Consider the following 18,768-nt stretch of genomic DNA (forward strand, 5'->3'; position numbering starts at 1 on the left):
AGAGAAAGAAAAAAAAAAAAAAAAAAAGACAACCCAAGCATGACAGAAAGTACTTGCAGAGCAACTATCTGGGCCTACCCTCTTTGGAGCAAAGGGGCAACCGCAGTGCTCCAGTGGTCCTGCTTGGCTGTGTGGTGCTAAAAGCTGTGATTGCTGACAAACTGGCACACAGAGGGCCCTGGAGAGAAAGCTGGATGGGTGACACGGCAGGACGATGTCCAAGTCAGAGGAGCGATGTCATGGGTCTGACCCCAATGCTGGAATTCAGCAGTGCCGAAGAAATGCAAGAACAATTAGAGATGTAGGCGGCCTGCATTGATTCCTGGGGAATGAAATCAGCRGAGGAGCCAGCTGAAATCCTGCCATCCCATCTGGCAAAGGCAATGCAAAACCATCTCTGACATTTATGAATATGCAAATTGGGCAAATACATCTCCCCTCATCTGGGAGGTGGATGGCCACATCCTGCCCTCAGGTGCAGCAGTGTGAAGTCAGTGCGGTCCTATCAACCCTGGTGGATTTCCAGCGTGGGAACTGAGATCAGGATCTGGCCTTTCGGCTGAATAAACATTAGTAGTGTGAAGAAATGCACGTTCCACATGGCATTCAAAAGGCTGCGTCTCAGTGTTGTTTTCTGCTGCCCCTGAACTGCATTAAAAATAGCCCTTTTGCTGCAACTAGAAACAGAGCTGAAATATCCTGTGTGTGTGCGTGTCTGTGTGTGAGAGCATCCTCATTCCCCACAGGCRAGGACAGAAATCGTTGCAAGCTGGAACAGCATCTTGTCCTATATGTAACTGCTGCTGTTGGAGTGACTTCACTGTGTTCCCTCTTCTAATGCTACTTTGGACTTTTCTTATCTGGGAGTCCCGGGTTTCACACTGACTGTTTTATAAGTCTCTAGTGTTCAAACCGAAAGTCTTTGGGCTATTTCCTTGGCTGGTGCAATTGCCGTCTACCCAGTGGCTTCCAGGATGACCCCTTTCTACACTGGCAGGTCCTGAAAACACGGTTGTTAGGAAGCGTTAGTGATTCTGCCCTGCCCAGTTTTACACAACTAGCAGTTGCTAGATGCCCCAGAAACTTGGTAGCCCATGGCTTCTCCTTTGGTTTTACYCCACTGGAAATGTATTTACTCCATTTCTTTTTTTTATTTATTTATTTTTTCATCATTTCTTTCCACTCTCTGCTTTCCTGCATCCCTTCTTCCCCTCCGAGGTCCCTTGAATAATTTTCACGGTCTGGCTCAGACTGCTGTTTTCTTTGTCTTTCTTGTTTGGTAGATGAATATAGAGAGAAGAGTGTGTGGCTTTGGGAGACATGCTTGAACTTTAGAGACTTAGCCCACAGCGCTGCAAAGTCTTTGCTTAAATGTTTTTTCCTTGTGTTGGAGGAGGTTGTCTGATGAGTTACGTGCTTTCATCGGAAGTGTCATCACCAGCTTCCTCTTCCCAATAATTCAGCATTGAATGATTATCCTTCTCATCTTTGTCTTAGCTCTGCTTTTCACAAAATCTCAATTTTTTGCCTCCTGTTTGTGATTGAAACTTATCTGGGTTCCCTCCAGGAGCATTATTTCTCTGGCTCTCCTGCTAGTTTCTCTGAAGTTTTGGGTATTTCCCCCATGTACCATCCCAGGTCATTTATATGGCTGGTTTGTAAATCACACCTAGATCTTCCGCCGATGCTGTCATTGCTCCTCTCTGCTGATCACACTGTGAGAAGAAAGCTGCAGAAATCCAGCCGGTTCCCTACTGTCTTCATCTTGCAGTGCTCATCCCATAAAGTCCTGSTGCATAAACCCACCGCAGAGCATTGCTTGCACTTATTTCATCTCGTGCATAAGCGATGTAGCTTCTCCCTGCTTCATTCAGTCAGGGCTGATTTTCACATAGTTATTAGCTATTCAGATTAAATCTGTGCCAGGCTCTGTGCTAAATGGGGCCTGACCTGCTTCTCTACAACACCCTTTCCAAGAGCTGGAAGCCTTGCTTACTGCAGCAGAGCAACACTGGTATGGGGCTGGAGCTAGTCCCTGCTGGGGAAGGCTTGGGGCAAGGCGACAGGGTGAGGCATTCAGCTGCTGGAGCTGATCGCCTTTAATTAGGATGAGCAATAACAGAGCGCGCCTGTCACATCTGCTGGGGAACGAGGGAAATCATGCGGCACATCCAAGACCAGGATCAGCCATTAGGAGACACCGAGTCTAACCAACTGGCAAGAGGAAGGCTAGAGTGGATTCATCCTGAGGTGACACGAGGGGCTGCGTGGGGACCTTGTGCTGGCTGGGCAATGCTAYTGAGCAGTGCAGAAATATCGCCTTTGTGAGGAGCAAACCAACTACGGCTAAAGCTTTTGGAGCACCAAAGGGGGTGCTAGACCACCCTAGTAGTACCCCCTGCTCTGGCAGCAGTGGTCACTTGTCTCCTGTGCAGGCACAGAACAGACGTGCTGCAGGAGATGTTTCTGCAGGTCACTAACGCAGTTTCTTTGGAAGCTCCTCCAGTGGGCAGTTAAATGCTGCTCCTTGTGTTCTGCACCATGGTGACTTTCAGCTGCAGAGCTCCTGGGTAATTGGGAAGTGCTCGAGAGTGGCAGTCTTTCAGGCCAGGAAAATGTCTTTAAGTGCTTCCAGAAAAAATGGAGATGAGGGAAACTGACCAAATCCAAAATTTTTAATCTATCTTCTCTCATTTCTTCTGTCCTCCTGCCTCTCTGTCCATCCATCCACCCATTGATGCTCAGCAGCTGCAGCTGATATATTCAGTCCCAGGTTTTTCTATTACCTTTCCTGCTCTGAGCAGTGGACAAATCCATTCAAACGCTGCATCTGCACCTTCCTTCCTGCCCTGTTTTTCCTCCCAGATAATATGAGTCTGTGGGGAGGCTTTGGGATTTACAGTAACCTTTTTTTTTTGTTTGTTTTTTTGTTTTTTTGTGTGTGTTTTCAAGGGTTTGACCCTTTTAACAAAAGGACTGAAATCAGAGTAGATTGCAATATGGGATATTTCCAGCAATAGGTGGAGGGGTGGTGGGAATGGATCAGGGTTTGAGATGTGTTTAGTACCTCAGAGAGTGTGGATCTAATTTAAGCTGTCCCCTAAGCTAACTCTGTACCCAGGATATTGGAAAAACACTTATAGGTTGTTTTTTTTTATAAATTAAATCTTACATAGGAAGGTTCTAGGGCTTTGCAGGTATTAAAAACTTAAGATTTGACCATTTCTATTTTAATAAAGAACCTGTAAAGAAAAAAATAAAAGAACACTGTTGTGTGCMAGTATCAGGATATCTGTAGTCATGATGTCCAGACAAACAGAAAAATGGCAGGCAGGTAACTATCTCACCCCATCCCCTCCAGCCAGCAGCCTGCAAASAGTCTGTGCTGGAAAGGTTTGGAGCCGTCAGCGTGAACAACCCCTAGGCTCTGTTTTGGGACTAACATAACGGGAAATTTGCTTYACAGTTTCACAACCTAGATGGGCCTCTTCTACAGACCAAGCTGCTGAATGTAAAGTCTGGCTCCTGGCAGGGACTCTCTGTATCGTTCCTCTCCCTCCTCTGCTTTCCTTTTTTGGATGGCAATAAAGACTCCTGCCACCACATTGAAGCTTCATTAACCTTTATTAATTTTCCCGGGGTTCCAAGATCAAATTTGCCACCATTTCATTTCTTTGCAGTTTGTACTTCTTGAAAAGATGTCTGACTATTTTACCTCCTTGGGGATCCTCTGTCTGGTACCTGCTGTTTGGAAACAAACTCGTTGCCAGACCGCAGATTACTAAAGCTCAGCTCAGCTGCACTCTCCTGATGTACAGAGGGCAACCCTCATGAGTGGGATTCAGTTGCTAATGCTTGGTTGCTTGTCTGTTTACTACTGGTTTGGAAGGAACAGGGACATTGCTGTCTATTGGGAGTTAAATGCTCTCATCTTACAGTGGTCTTGACACCATGGTCTTCAGCAGGAGAGTTTCACTGATCGCTGGACACTAGGATCAGGAGCTTTGCTCATTCACTTGAGTTGCAAAGGTGTTCAGTCTTAGCTCCATCGCTCCAGCAGTCACTTTGATGATACCAAGCCTTTATTTCTCCTCTTTGCTGGTGGTAGGGTCTGGGAAAGAGACAACCTTTTCAGCCATCCCTTTTGTTTTCCAATCTCCTCTCATCTGCCTGCTTCACTCAGCATTTTCTGGATGCTTTATAGAGCAATGCTAAGCAGATACACTTTGCAAGGCAAAGTTTTACACCAAAAAACAGTGCCGCTCTTCATCATAGATCTCCAAACACTGCTAGGGATGCTGGGATTCACTRTCAGCACACCTGAAAAGTCTAAACCCTCCACAAGTCCCTAAGGCTGCCTGATCTCTCTGGAGGCTTCCTAGCAAAGGATATGGACACCCTGGAAATTCATTGCATCTGATTAAATCAGGCAGAGGGATCTGATTCTACATTGTCCCATGCCTCACTGAAGCCAAGGGTTGAACTGCCAGTCAGGCTGATTCTTGCAGCCTGGCTTGGTGCAAAAGCCCCAGGGAAGGCTGGTGGTCAGGGGTGCTGGGTTGGAAGGCAGGTGGTCGTGTGAACCAAAAGTCGTAGGTTGCTGTTGTTTATACAAATGTAACCTTTGTAGTGAAAGATCTTGCAGAGTGAACCAAGGTGTATTTACATGACCCATTACCTTGCCATAGCCAATGGACGCTATAATTCCAGAAGCCAATCGCTGAGGTCCACAGATAACAGAAAGCGAGAGGACACTGACGAACTGCAGCACTACGGGTACCCTGCACCTCAAATAGGTAAGCTCTGACCTATCACAACAGCCTCTGGAGCTGGCACTGTACCTGGTAACTGAATGTCCCAGCTGCGCTGGGCTGACTGCATTGACTTGCTTTGCTGTTTCAATGATGCAGCTAACCAACTCTTTTCCTCCCAGGTTAGCACTGGCTTACCCTGCCAGTAAGTCAGATCCTGAACAAATGATCATCCCCCAGTTCGTTCCCATCCCATTGCACTGATAGGGTTTTGCGTTGTTTCCCTTAGCCAGAGAAGGCAAAAAGAGTCAGACACTATGCCCTAACCAGGCCACGCTTCTCGCAGATTGCTTCTCATCACCCTGCCTACTTCTAAGTCACTGCTTTGTCTGAACTATCTAAACAGCCATGGTTCATTAAGCCAAAGCTGACTTGACTGCGATATAGCCTCTTTGCTGATGTTCATGTCATGCCTTTCCATTGATTGCAGAAGRAGATGTGCAGGGTGTGATGGGAAGAGAGCAGAACACTTTCCTCTTCAGGGATCTTCAGTGCTGTGCAGGGATTCATGTTTGATAAGCTCTGCAGCAAGACCTTCCTGCAATGGGAGGGGAATAAGATTTAGTAGCATCAGAGAGTGTGATCTGGGAAGGCAGCAATGAACTGGACCTGAACATATGCCAAGACCAATCTGGGGAGGTTTTGTGCTCTTTCTTTACTGCTGCCTTTCATGGTGGGAGCTCAACACATCATGGTCTTAGGTAAATCAAGCTGCAGGTTAAAACAGTTGTCCAGCAGCTTTGCAAACAGGCTGTGCTCTGGAAAGGCTTCAGAAGGGTGATTCAAAGAGTCAGAGCTTTGGCACAGATTATAAGGGAGAGGGGTTCATATTCTAGCATAAATCAGCTGTGCTCCATCAGAACCAGCAGGACTCTGCTGGTTTTTAGCAGCAAACAGCATTACAAGGCAGCACTGTGGCACGGGGCTCTGGCTCGGGAGGGATCCGTCGATGGGTGGGGTTGTGRCTTTCACCAGGCGGTAGGGGATCATCTGAATTTCCTTCCTTCCCTTCACCGACTCTGGCCAAGGAGAGAATGAACAGGCTAGAGCTGCTGGTGCAGGACATGACAGAGCTCTATTTCATGAACCCTATGGAGCCTTGTCTTGTAGAGGTGGACATAGACYTTGGGTGGGAGCAGCACTGCTGCGTGTGCCAGCACTGATCGCTGGCAAAGAGCTGCAGTGCGGGGCTGGTGTTTGCACTGTTGCAACCTAGTGAAGTGTGGCTTGCTCTCTGAGAGCCTATGTGTCCAAAAGAGTGAAAGAAAAGGCAGGTCTCGTGATGTCCCCCATTACTGTTGCTGTGCCTGGTCTCAGGTGCTTTCCTAGTGCTCCAGCCTATAGCCCAGCCATCTCATTKATGGCTTGATTTTTCCTCCTGCCGTGCAGCTGGATTCTGCATCTGTGTTCAGCAACATCTCTGTTAACTCYCTGCTGTCATAGTTCCTGCTGTACTGTAGCTGACTTGGGTCATGTTATCCCTGAGTGCAGTGTGGGCTGTGAGACACCCCTGTGAAGAAGCACATTGTCCTGCTACAAGTTGCTGTGCTTCTGCCACTATCCTAGGAGCAGTAACTGCAGGCAGGTTGTTAAGGAAAGCCAGACAGAGGAGATGTAGAGTTAAGAATGGGCAGAGGGTACAGCCCAGAGATGGATTCAGAGGGAATCTCTACCTGAGTACACTGATACAAAACCCAAGCCTTGCCATGGTACAAATCAACACAGCTTGTAGGGTCTATGCCATTTCACATCCACTCAGAACTTGAAAAAATATGAAATATAAAAAATGCCAGCTGCAGGGGACCAGGGTGAGGAGATCACCCTACCCAGCTGAAGGCCAGTGCCTGCTCCTGCCAGGCTTTTGCAGCGCTGGTGTGCAGGTCCTGTTGGCCTGTGAGCTCTGGCACAGTTGTACTCTCAGCTGTGATGCCGCTGGCTGGCAGCGTGTCCCCCCACCTCGCCCCAGGCAATAGTACAAGAGTGAGATCCAGCCCAGCAGGTCCCTGGCACTGACGCTCCCAGCTCAGCCCACACGCTGCTTCCAGGAGGCCTTTGCCAAAGGCAGGATGTGAATGAAGAAGAGGCAGCACGTGGTGAAATGTCAGATTGACAAAAAGTGCAAAAAAAAGGGGGGCTTCTGGCAGAAGGATGACAGCAATGTGTCGCTCCATTAATGCTGAGAGAGGAAGTGTCACTGAGAAGCTGCAAGCACTGATGAGGACCCTGCAGCCAGCTGAGTTTTCTGTAAGGTCGGATCAGTTACTGTCAGGGCTGGCCAGGTGCTGGAAAGGATCCTGGATTGCACTGCTACTTCCCAGTGGAGTGATGCCCAGTGTGTCTCCTCCTGCAGCCCCTGCCATGCCTGCTATAGCTGCAGATGTGCCCTGGGCTCCAGAAGAAGTGCTACGGATGGCCCTGTGGGAGCAGGAGACTTGGCTGTGCAGCCCTGAAAAGGGCCACGTTCCCACTCAAAGTGAGAAGGTCTTCTCCCTGCTAACTCCTTCCAGATGCTAGCCGGCACCTTGCTGATCTCCACGCTAGCCTAAAGCACCACAGAACACATCAAAGGGTGATGTGCTTCAGAGGCATGTCTCAGGCAACAGTCATGACGGAGGGCAGTGTAAGGCCCCTCACGTCCTCTCGAGGGTGAAGCCTATATGATGGCTTTGCATCTCTTCCAGATCGGTTGTATGGCAAAGACCTGTGTGCTGAGCTATGTCAGAGGGCTGTCAGGGTGGATGAGTATGGGAGATTCTTGCCCATATACTGATAAGCAAACCTGAGAGCCATTCCTGTGATAAATCATCAGAAGGCACCGCAACCAGCGTTTTGCCTCAGCTGCGATCTGGTCCACAAGCATGCAGAAATTCTGCTCATGCACATTTTTGGAAACGGATGATATTCTACTTCTTTTGGGTGGAGAAAAAAACAGCTTGTAGGCTTGATGCCAAGAGGTTCTGCCAGCCTCTCAGGACTAGATCTGGCATGGTTTGAAGCATAGTTGAATTTCTTCTGTGAGTGTTGAGACTTGACTGGACAAATGCCCCAAYTGACTCAGATAAATTACTTAGTTTGAAACTATACCATACCAGAAGAAATAACCAATACTTAATAAATAAACTACATTCTAGATTTAAAAACTGGAGAGGGGTCCAATGATAATTGAGGAGATTTGCCTTTATTGGTACTGTGAAAAGGCAAAGGTCAAAAAATAAAGAAGGGGAAAAAAGACAGAAGAGGTGGAATTTGGGTCAAAGTGACCATTCATTCATCTAATGACAGAGTAGTTTTTACCTGGAGATGGAACTTGCAAAACCACAGCCAAGCCTGAGTGGAGTGGTGGTAGGATGTCCAATTTTCTAAGCCATGAGTCACCGATGGAAGAAACCACTACATCTCTGCAGGCTTCCTCTGTCCCCTCACTGGCCTATCAGAAATACTTCTAGGTAAGACTGGCAGCCTTTAATTAGGCGCTAAAAATAAAAAAAGCAGGATGGCATGTGAGACAATGAAACTAGGGCAGTACTGCCACAATGGGACTAGAGACCAGCTGAAAAATGCCAGCCTTCTGCCACTGAGGGGTGTGGTGCTGCTAAGCGGAGCAGCGGGGAGGTTGCTGCAAGGCTGATGGAGGAGTCTGGGCTTGGCTCTCTAAGCAGCACAAAGGTGATGTCTGTGTGGGGTCTAGGCAGGGTAGGTCGCTGGGAAGGCTGGGCTCTGTGGGCCAAAGAGGGATCTTCTGGAGTCTGGGCCATCCTAGAYGGCACCTGCTGAAATGATGGTACCAAAAAATGTAACTTGCCACTGGTGAACTCTGATTGTCAGAAGACTGTCTATCTAGCAGAGCCAGTTGAGTACCAGCATTTATTGGAAAGGATGTCTAATTACCATGGAAATCCAATATTTGGGAAACAGGGTACAGGAGAGATGTTTCCTTGAAGCCTCAAGGCCTCAAAACATGCACTGTCTCCTGTAGGTCCCAGACCAGTGTTCCATAACATTTGCCTAACTGGAGCCAGTCGTGTGCATTAATCTGACGCAGAATGAAGCAGTATCGAACAACTTTGGCTTAATGAACACAATCAGTTGTGCCCGGTGTCCATCCCCCTAAACAGGCAGTGAGGGAGGCAGGCAGCAYGCAGACTGCAAGGGGAATGCATTTTGCTTGTCCCTTAATCTTGTCAGTGTAAAGCCATAACGTGAAAGGAAGAGCTCRTGATGATGTGTGCAACAGCATAGATGAGATGGGGAAAGACTCATCCTTACCTCCATCTCTTACTGGGTCCAGCCATATTCTGTCAGTTGGAACAGCAGTCAGGTAAAAGATAAATGAGAGAATTAAAGCCTGGTCTGTCTTACACSAAGGACAGATCTTCCTCTAAGCTTTTGTCCTTTAACAGGTCTGCACATACTGTTTGCTCTRATGTGTTGTTCCACCTGCTCCCTACTAGCAGGATTATTTTTTAGCTATCAATTCTCCGAATGGCTGGAGCCATCCAAAGCAGATTTTCTGAAAACCACAACGTATACCAGATAATGTAGATATCAGTACTCAAAATCCTGATGGGCAGATAAGTGAATTGGAGCTATAATTGGTTGATTTACCATGAATGCTTGAAATCTGGAATAACCTTTGACTGCACACTGACCAAACTCATTGAGACATTAGTAAATAAATACACTACCTTGAGAGRGAAGTCAGATTTGCACAGCTTTAGATCACCTTGGGTGGTAACACAGCTGATAACTTCAGTATTACCGCGCAGTTTGGTAGTCCCTGGCATCTACAGTCCCCATCATGACTCATGTATTGACACTGATCTTCACACAGTTGATCTCTAGCACTTRCTGCCCTAAAAGCAGACAAGATCTCAAGTAGTAACAGCCCAAAATCAGGTTTCTCTCACACTCTGTGTTGCACCTGATCAGTTCAATGTGGGATCCACTGTCCAGCTTTATGTGGGGAATTTGGTCATGGTGGGGGACACAAATCCACATGCTGGGTGCAGCTCAGGCTGTGCCACATTATAGCCCTTTAAGTCATACTTACCAACTCCAGCCAGTGCTGTGGTCCTTCTTGCTTGGCCAGCCACCAAGATCTGCCAGACACATCTTGTTATGCTGCCGCATGATGCTGTCTGATGCTTTGAAGAACTTGTCACTAGAAGGATATACCCCTATATTATACGACCTCAGAGATGTGTTGTGTCATATGCCTGTGTACTATACATAACAAATATTATGTTCTATGTTTATCATGCGTAATTATTAACAATACATTGAAAAAYTGAAAACTCAAACAATATAGAACTTAATTAAATGAAATGGAGTGGAATGGAAAACTTTTGTTTTCACATCATAGGGTGAGAAAGACATTTTCTCGGGGTAGACTACTGCCTTGAAAATTCTTGGAAAACTCTGCCCCTTTCCTGCCTCTATCATACTTTTTGGTGACTTTTCTTGAGGCTATGGCCTAAGTGAAGCACCACTGTTAGGACTATGTGCTTGCAGGGATATTAATGGTAGAAGGAGTGAGTCTCTTTCTCTCCTTTCCATCCTCACCTCATGGTTGATGGGATACTTTTACTGTCCTTTCCAATACTGTCCCATCAAGGAATGTACCATATCTGGGGACAGTCAACATTGTTCTGTATCGTGTGCTATCAAGCAGCTGTTCTACACAAAGATAAGATGATAAGAGAAGTCTTGGTGGGATTACTCCAGCCAGCGTCCTTCTTAGGCACCGTCACCTTGTATTTTGTTTYCTCTTCTGCTACCAGTCTGAACTGGGGAGACAGGAGTTGAATCTTTATCAGTTTTCCATTTATAGATATGTTTATTCTCCTTATCTAATCATCATCCCAGAATGGGATATATATAACCCAGCTCACATGGTGCTGCAGTGGCTAAATGATTGTCAAGGATGGAACCTGTCCCGTCCAGTGTGCTGATGTTTCTACAATTACTTTCCCCCTTTTCTGTGTTAAATCTCTAAGAAATATTTTGTAAAAAACATTTCAGACCATTTCCAACCTTTATGTTTTTTTCACAAATGCCTTTGCACCCTTGCTGTCACACCAGATGTAGGACACACTGCATAGTTTCACAGATTGCCAGTGGCTGGTGAAATATAAATTGGAAATTGCTGCTCCAGAGTCCAGGGACCATTGATACCATATCCTCACCTTCTGCTCCAACCCCAACAGGTGATCCTGCAGCAGAGGAGTGGTCCCCATGGAGCGTGTGTTCAACTACCTGCGGGGAGGGCTGGCAGACCAGGACGAGGTTCTGCGTATCGTCTTCCTACAGCACTCAGTGCAGCGGCCCTCTCCGGGAGCAGAGGCAGTGCAACAACTCTGCCGTGTGCCCAGGTGGGCTGAGTGCTCCATCCATGAATGGGCAGAAGGGGAAGGGAGGCAGAGTACATGGATTATTGACTACCCATCATATCTTCTCACACCTACAGTAAAGGCTGTAATATATCAAATCAGGTTTTCRGCCCTGGTAATGAGTTCAGTACACTTTGTAGCCGAATCCCTCCCTAATTCCTTGACCTAAATCACAAGCAGCTATAGGCAGAAAGGASGAAGATGAGATGAGGGTTTGTTGTTTGTTCACCAGGTTGTGGTACTCACTCTTGCCAGCTAACTTATTCTCTTTGTGCTCTAAAGGCCTGCAAGTGCATGCATAGTAGGTGATTRGAAGCAGACTCCCCCTCCCTTCTCTTTTTTCCATAAAGCCTCATAAGYCCTTGACAGATCAAGTGGACTGTGGTTCTGCATGCTCTTGACAATTCCATATTTTTTTAAATGAAATGGACACACATGAATCTGGAAGGATTATGCCCTTATGGGAAGTTTCCAAGCATGGAACAGACTGGGAAAAACAAACAGCAGATGACACCTTGGACCTTCAGTTTCTCAGACAATTGCAACGCATACCATTGCAAAGTCCACATGAAAAATCTTGTTCTGCTAGTTTGTTTAAGAAATGAGCCAACCAACCCTTATCACTGCTTTCATATTCCTTCTTCCACAATTTTTATGAACAAACATAATTTGGGGGACTTGGGCATTATTTTGAAGAACTGTGATATTAAATCAGGTGTATTATTCACAAATCCAGACCGTCGATATCATTGTTCAAAACTAATGTCAAAAACAACAGTCTAGTTCCCTCCTCTTCTCTGCACTTTTTCCTCTAATTATCTCTTGTCAGATGAGGTATATGAAGATAGATATAAAATGATAGATTTGAAGCCCACTTCCTCAGGTTGGTGGATCAACCACTGATGACTTCTTTGTCCACCTGTGATGTGTACCTGTTATTACCAACATAAGATTCTTAGAAAGGTAGAGTTTTCCTAAGGGCTAGGAAATTCCCATCTCTCTATCTCCTTTTTTTTCGTTATTATTATCATTATTTTCTGAAGCATGACAGATTTTGTGTAAACTTCTGCAGCTAAAGCTGGAAGTAGCGAAGTCTCTCAAGAGAGATCAATACATTCCTGTAACATTTGGCCACTAGAAACTATGATCACTAACCTTCCATAAATAACTTGGCCAGATTATATTAGATTAGGTTAGATAAAATTAGATTAATATAGGTTAGAAGGCTTTGGATGTCTAATTCTTGGAATTACAAGTGATGACCAGAACAGTGTTGGTGCATGTCCACTTTATTATTTTGGGTCTCCCCAAGTTTGCCCCTATGATGTCACTGCTGTATAACAGTAATTAGGAGAGACATTACACATTTTCTGAGAGCTTGAAGAGTTGTAGTCTTTGAAGAGTCAATGATAAAAMATGATGAGAAGAGAATAAAGCAAGAAGTGAAAAAATGATGGTGATAGTACTCTCCATAGGACTTTTTGCTCCTCTCGAGCTAGTTGCATCTTTTGTTCAAAAAATGCCTCTCCCTAGGCTCAAAAATCAGAAGARTTAGGGTCAATGAAAAGTGCATTAAGATTTATTTCATGTATGCTGGAAAGTGAGAGACACTTGGTGCCTGTACCAAATCATAAAAAATTACATGATGTTCCTGTTGCACATTGCAGGCTGGGTTGTTCTTGGCCTTCCTACACTAGTTTCTCACATGCTACTCATTCTGGGTGGGAAAATGTTGCRCTCTGTGGGCTCACTCATTGGGTCTTCAGACCTCCTTTGGAAAATRAGACTTACTTCTTCTGCTTTGATTTCAGTGCATGGCACCTGGGACGAATGGTCACCATGGAGCCTGTGCTCTTCCACATGYGGGAGAGGATACAGGGATCGGACTCGCACATGCAAGCCTCCTCAGTTYGGTGGGAACCCCTGCGAAGGCCCAGAAAAACAAACAAAGTTCTGCAACATTGCACTTTGCCCAGGTAAGGCAGTTAGAGATGCGGAGCGTTCCCTCTAGCAGGTCTCCCGAACCAGAGAAGACCGTTGTGTTTGTCACTGAGCACTTTGTCCCGCTGTCCAGCTGTGCTGAATGAGCACACAGATTACACTGTCCCAGAGAGGATCCTCCAGCATAAGGAAGGAACATCTTGGAGGAGCGGTCTAGAGGAACCTTCTGGGTGCTGGCATCATATGAGGTTCAGATTTTCCCTCTATAGTAATTTCCTGAGGACACACTACATGGGATAGACTTAGGCTGGCTCAGCTGTCACTACTATTTGCATCTACTATCTACTACTATTTATCATCTTACGTTTCTTTTTATGATGTCCAGTGGATGGTTTGAAGCTGTTTTTCCCATCTGGGTTTGCTGTTGTTCTGGAATTAATAATTTTGCTTTCTAGCATTACATGTACCTTGATTTTGCTATATATGCAAGTTTTCTGGGCACTTGATCCTACCACGGACAGTGGCATAGACAGAGGGGGTTTTGAGAGCCTTTCCTACCATATTTTTAATGCTTTGAGGAACTTTTTTCCTACCCCTAGGTTTCACTGCCAAACRCTCCTCCTCAAGTTTTACTTTGAAACATCAGAAAGGAACCTCAGAGGAAATGGCTTTYACCCACTGGAAATCCAATTGCACTCCTGTAGCTTCCTTCTCCAAAACAGATGGGCCTTGAGTTTATCACAAAGCCCCCATTATTTTCACTCAGAGATCAGAATGTCCTGGTGGACATGAGCTGAATATGAGGGATATCCCCAACACTCCTCTCTTTTCCCAGGATAATACCAACTGATATTTTTCAAGTTTCGTGAGAACCATCATGAAAAATTATTATGTCCCCAGAGGAGGAGGACTGTGGGAGTGATGAAGAACTTTGTGAAAATATTTGTGAGAAGACTCTTGGCATTTTCTGCCTAGTTTTCACCCCWAATTACTAGTCTTGGATTTCTGTCCACAGTACAAAGGATTCTGCTCAGAATAAGAACATCCCAGATACCAAATTGGCTCTGTCATAAAAAGATAAATAGAAAAAGTCAGCGCTGGCATTGCTTGGGCAATAAAGCATATACTGAGTTAACATTGATCCATAATTAATTTAAACACAAATAAATATGTGGATACACTGTAGTAAATGAAACAGCAGTGGAAAAGAGACACAGCCCGACTGAAAGACTTCAGCTCTAATTAACGCCACAAAAGCAATCAGTGGCTTTGCCGTGCCAAATCATTGTGGCACTGGGGGACTCACTGAAGCACAGCAATGGACAGTGCTCGGTGCTTGATGCACTAGACAGTCCTATTGCCTATTACTGGCCTGCTCTGTGGATTTATTAACACAACTGATAACAATGCTCTACTGCAGGGACAATGGAGCTCTTGTTCTCCTGGGGCAGCAGATATCATGGACTAAGTCCTAAGTCCTTCAGAGAGAGGGAGAAAGGGAAGACATTGACAGTGKCTAAGTAGACCACATAAACCAGCTTGCAAAGAACTTTTTGATAGACTCAAACTCCAGCGTGACAACAGCACTGAGCAGTTTTGACTGCTGCTGCWGTGATGGAGCACTCTTGGCATCTCGCCCATGAGACCGCGTTATGTCAGYGCCTGTGGATGCAGACGCAGCTTGGCCATCTTCGTTTCTCCATTTTCTAAACGTCTTTGAAATTATAGCCCATGAATATATAAGCTCTCATCTTCAAAAAATTACCCATTCCCTCTTCCCTAGTGAATGAACAATTTATGGATCTGGCTCCATTTTATTTTCCCATCTCCAAAAGCTCATAATTGTGATAGGCTTCGAACTCACCACTGCCACTACAGCACGTAGGGCTTTGGTGAATGCAGCCTTTATGGTAAATGCAACATTTACTTTGGTAAATGCAACTCCACCTTTTTCATGTATGCAAACACACTTGATGAGCAGGCACTTTCAGTTTATGGGAACTGGTGGTTCATCCTTCAGTCAAAAAAGCCACACTAATTTATATTTGATAAGATCTACTCTGTGGGCTTTTGGATCAGTTCCAGAGAAGAGTTACCCCTGCTCAGTCACCACCTCTTGCAGTTTGCCTCCTTGGGACTGATATGCATTGGTGTGACATCTTGAATTTACACACGATGAAAGCTTCAAATTTGGATTGTTAAAAACAGRCACCTTTTGGAAAAACTTTTATGCTTGTCTTATTTCCAGATCTTCTCAGCTCATATGCACCCCCCTGAGTTAACAGTTGCTCATTTGGATATTTTGACATTTTSTTACATGCTTAAAAACAAAAAAGCCACCCAACTGCATTAGAGACTATTTGGGGCTGTTTGAGGCATTGCAAATTAAACAAGGGATCAGGTCACATATATTTTTTTTCCTGGACTGGTAAACAAAGTCAAAGGAAATAATCTAGAATCTATAAAAATATAATTTAAGCTAGGATTCAGACATTTTAGGGATGCATTTTTTTTTTTTTTTTTGAGCAAGAACTAACAGTGAAAGTTAGACAGACCATGATGACCACTGCTAATGAGAAAAAGTGTTCCAGAATAGTGAACTGGGTGAGCTGTCTGTTGATCAGGGTCCAATTAGGGTGTAACTGCTACCCTTGGAAATGTTATACACTATATCAGGCTAATAAGATGTATCCATGTTTCCTCCTGTCCTTACCATAATTTCTCTTTTCCCTTCCTCCCCTATTTAATTATCCGAGCTGTTTCTGCGTTGAGACGTATCAAGCCTGTCAGTGTTAATTCAGACATGAGAAGAGTACATTGACCACACACACTCCACTCATGGTCTCCCGTTAGATCATACCTATGCTCCGAGTATTTCCTGGCTGCCAACTTGAATTCCATTGAATAACTTTGTGATTCCAGTTTGTATGTGTGCATTAACGATTGCCTCTGAAAAAACAGAATTTTGGATTTGAGGAAGTTCCCTTCTTTCCAGGCCCATTCATTACTTTGGACGAGTCATGATGAAAAATGTTCCCCCAAAAGTGCTGATAGCCCAAAAGGGGAATTTCAAGGGAATGTATGGATTCCTTCAAAACTTTCAATGCAAACATGTTCCATGCTCTCTATTTTGATGTTATATCTACCATATGAATAGTTTCAACTTTTATGTTGGAATATATAATATCAATAATTTCAATTTTATGATACTATGTAGAGTATGAACATAAAAAATGTTTTGGTACTTGCGTCCTGCCAGGCCATAAAATATGAGTCAGAGGTTTCTGCGGGTCCTGAGAAATTGCCATTGCCACACTTGTCTGAACTTCTCCTCGATGGCCCTCTCCATCCCTCATGCTCTGCAACTCCAGCTTGACCCCACCTTTTGGCCCCCTGTTTGCACAGGCAGGAGACTTTTGTACATGCCTCTCTCCAGWGAGAGCGATTTTCACATTCAGTTTTGTTATCTCTCTTTGGGCCACTCAGTGGACGGCAACTGGAATGAGTGGTCGAGCTGGAGCTCATGCTCTGCCTCCTGCTCCAACGGCACCCAGCAGCGGACGAGGGAGTGCAACGGACCCTCCTACGGTGGAGCAGAGTGCCAGGGACACTGGGTGGAGACCAGGGACTGTTTCCTACGACAATGTCCAGGTCAGTGGCCAATGTCTTAATCTTTTTCTTGGGTCRTCCTTTGCTGCAGTTCCAGGTAGGCTTTTGTAAAATCAGTATTTTCTTGGGGAAGCATAGGTCAGTTTTCATCACTAATGCAGTGATAAGGAGGTTATGGATCATACCAATGGRCCATGTGAGCCACAATCCATAGTGATCAACTGCCTCAGGAGACCCTGGAGAGGCGAGTGACTGTCTCTGGGGAAAGTGTCTTTCTAACCTCAGTTTCCAGTTTTCAGCATGTGCTCAAAAAAACAAACAAGGAAATAAAAATCTTTCCATGACTCTGTAGTGCTTCTACTTTCCTCTTTTTTTCCCCTTTTTGTTAGTTCTCTTCTCTTCATTACCAGTTGACCACTCCTTGTTATAGCTGAAGCAAACAGAGCAGCCACTACTATTTTATCATGGCTTTGACTCTTGTCCATGACAAGGCCTAGCRCAGGGTAGCCTTGATTCATGACTAAGACTTGACATTTACTTTACTCATTGAGTGATGTCTCAAAATGAAGAAAAACCTTCTTCCCAGTCCTTCTGCCCAAATTGTTGTAGCCAGCGCCTCATACTCAGAATAATCACTTTGTGTTTGTATTGGTGTGTGTGGGCTCCAGGAGAGCCATTTCAGGCAGGAAAGGAGACAAAAACAGGAACAGATGTCTCAGCATACCTAACACCAGAAGTCTGCCTTTCTCAGGCTGATGCCAGCACTCCAGAGTTAGAGGTGCAATTTGCCTCTGTCTCAAGGAGGGCTATTGCAAAGGGCTTGAATGGGTCTGCAGGTATGGAAAATATTTCCACCTGAAACCAATGCTTGAACCTCCAGAACACTTCAAGCTTGATCAGCGACCAATTCTTCTTGCTATGCTTCTCCTGGCCCTTTTCTTGTCTCTCTCTGGGTGTTCCATCACTGCTAGCCTGTGTAGGACTGAGAGGAGTGTGCCCTTGAGATGGAGAGGGCCCTTCTCCCCATTCTCAGAGAGTGGAGTTGCCCAGAAAGACTTCAGTTCTTCCAGGCACTGCACATACACATACACATCAGGTGATTCTCCACCCTTTCTGCGGGAGTTATTAGATGCAGGATGACCTGTTAATTCCTAATTAAAACSCAAACAGGAATCAGGAGGTCCTTGCTCTAGTTCTGTCACTGAGTTGCTGGTTTTAATCTGCGATGCCGGAGAGGAGAATGTTTCCCTACCTTGCAGGCTTGTTGTGAGGACTAATTAACATTTTAACAGTGTTTTGATAAATGCCATTGTTAATATATATATAAAAAAGGAAGTATTTCCACTGAATCTGCAGAGATGCTTGGAGAAGATACAATGAAATAAGACAGCCTCTAAGCCCAGGGCTCTTGCAAAACCTCTGTTCAAAGCACATGAAGCAATGATGCAATAGAAACAGATGAAGGGACATTCATTTGATGTTTCTTCATAGTTTCTCCCCTGAGGGCTCTCCTGGTCCCTTTAGACTTCTGGGCCTGAAGTATGACTCTCTGGGAAGCTCTGTTTTCACACACTCTTTGGGCATCCCAGCCAAACTCAAATTACAAACTTTGGTAGATGTGGCTGCCAGGTAATTTAAATCTCCATCTACCCTGAAAGTGTTCATGAGCAGAGTCCCAAATCTGGGATTCTTTCCCAAGCTCTCCAGATTTTCCTTGGTTTCCCCAAGGAAAGAGATGGGGTTGTCTGTGAGGGTGAATAGGCTGCTGAGGAGAAACACAGGAGTAGTCTTCAACTATATACATGCTCCAGGTGACCCTGCTGAGCAGGGAGGTTGGACTAGATGATCTCCAGAGGTCCCTTCCAGCCTTACTGATTCTRKGATTCTAGGATTCTGTTAAAGGGCTAGTACAAAGGCAAAGAGGACACACCGACTCATGTCTATCAAGGATCAGACAAGGAACCAAGGCAGGAAACTTCCCTTCACACCAAGCCGTGCTCACACCATATGTTCCAGGT

The 18,768-nt window shown here is 45.3% G+C and overlaps 1 protein-coding gene across 2 annotated transcripts in view; it reads left to right on the top strand.

The window, feature by feature from the left end:
* ADGRB1 (adhesion G protein-coupled receptor B1) overlaps window positions 1-18,768 on the top strand; it is a 201,995-nt gene that overhangs the window by 44,611 nt on the left and 138,616 nt on the right. The window contains exons 3-6 of one of the 2 annotated variants that reach the window (XM_085298728.1): window positions 4,689-4,796; window positions 11,018-11,182; window positions 13,012-13,184; window positions 16,600-16,792. In XM_085298728.1, the coding sequence (XP_085154854.1) occupies window positions 4,689-4,796; window positions 11,018-11,182; window positions 13,012-13,184; window positions 16,600-16,792 (639 nt within the window). The remainder of the gene's footprint in view (window positions 1-4,688; window positions 4,797-11,017; window positions 11,183-13,011; window positions 13,185-16,599; window positions 16,793-18,768) is intronic. The other variant, XM_085298729.1, reaches the window with a different exon arrangement.

The sequence above is a fragment of the Rhea americana genome, unplaced genomic scaffold (assembly GCF_003343005.1).
Source record: "Rhea americana isolate MKP2758 unplaced genomic scaffold, rheAme1 scaffold_140, whole genome shotgun sequence".
Classification (NCBI taxonomy): domain Eukaryota; kingdom Metazoa; phylum Chordata; class Aves; order Rheiformes; family Rheidae; genus Rhea; species Rhea americana.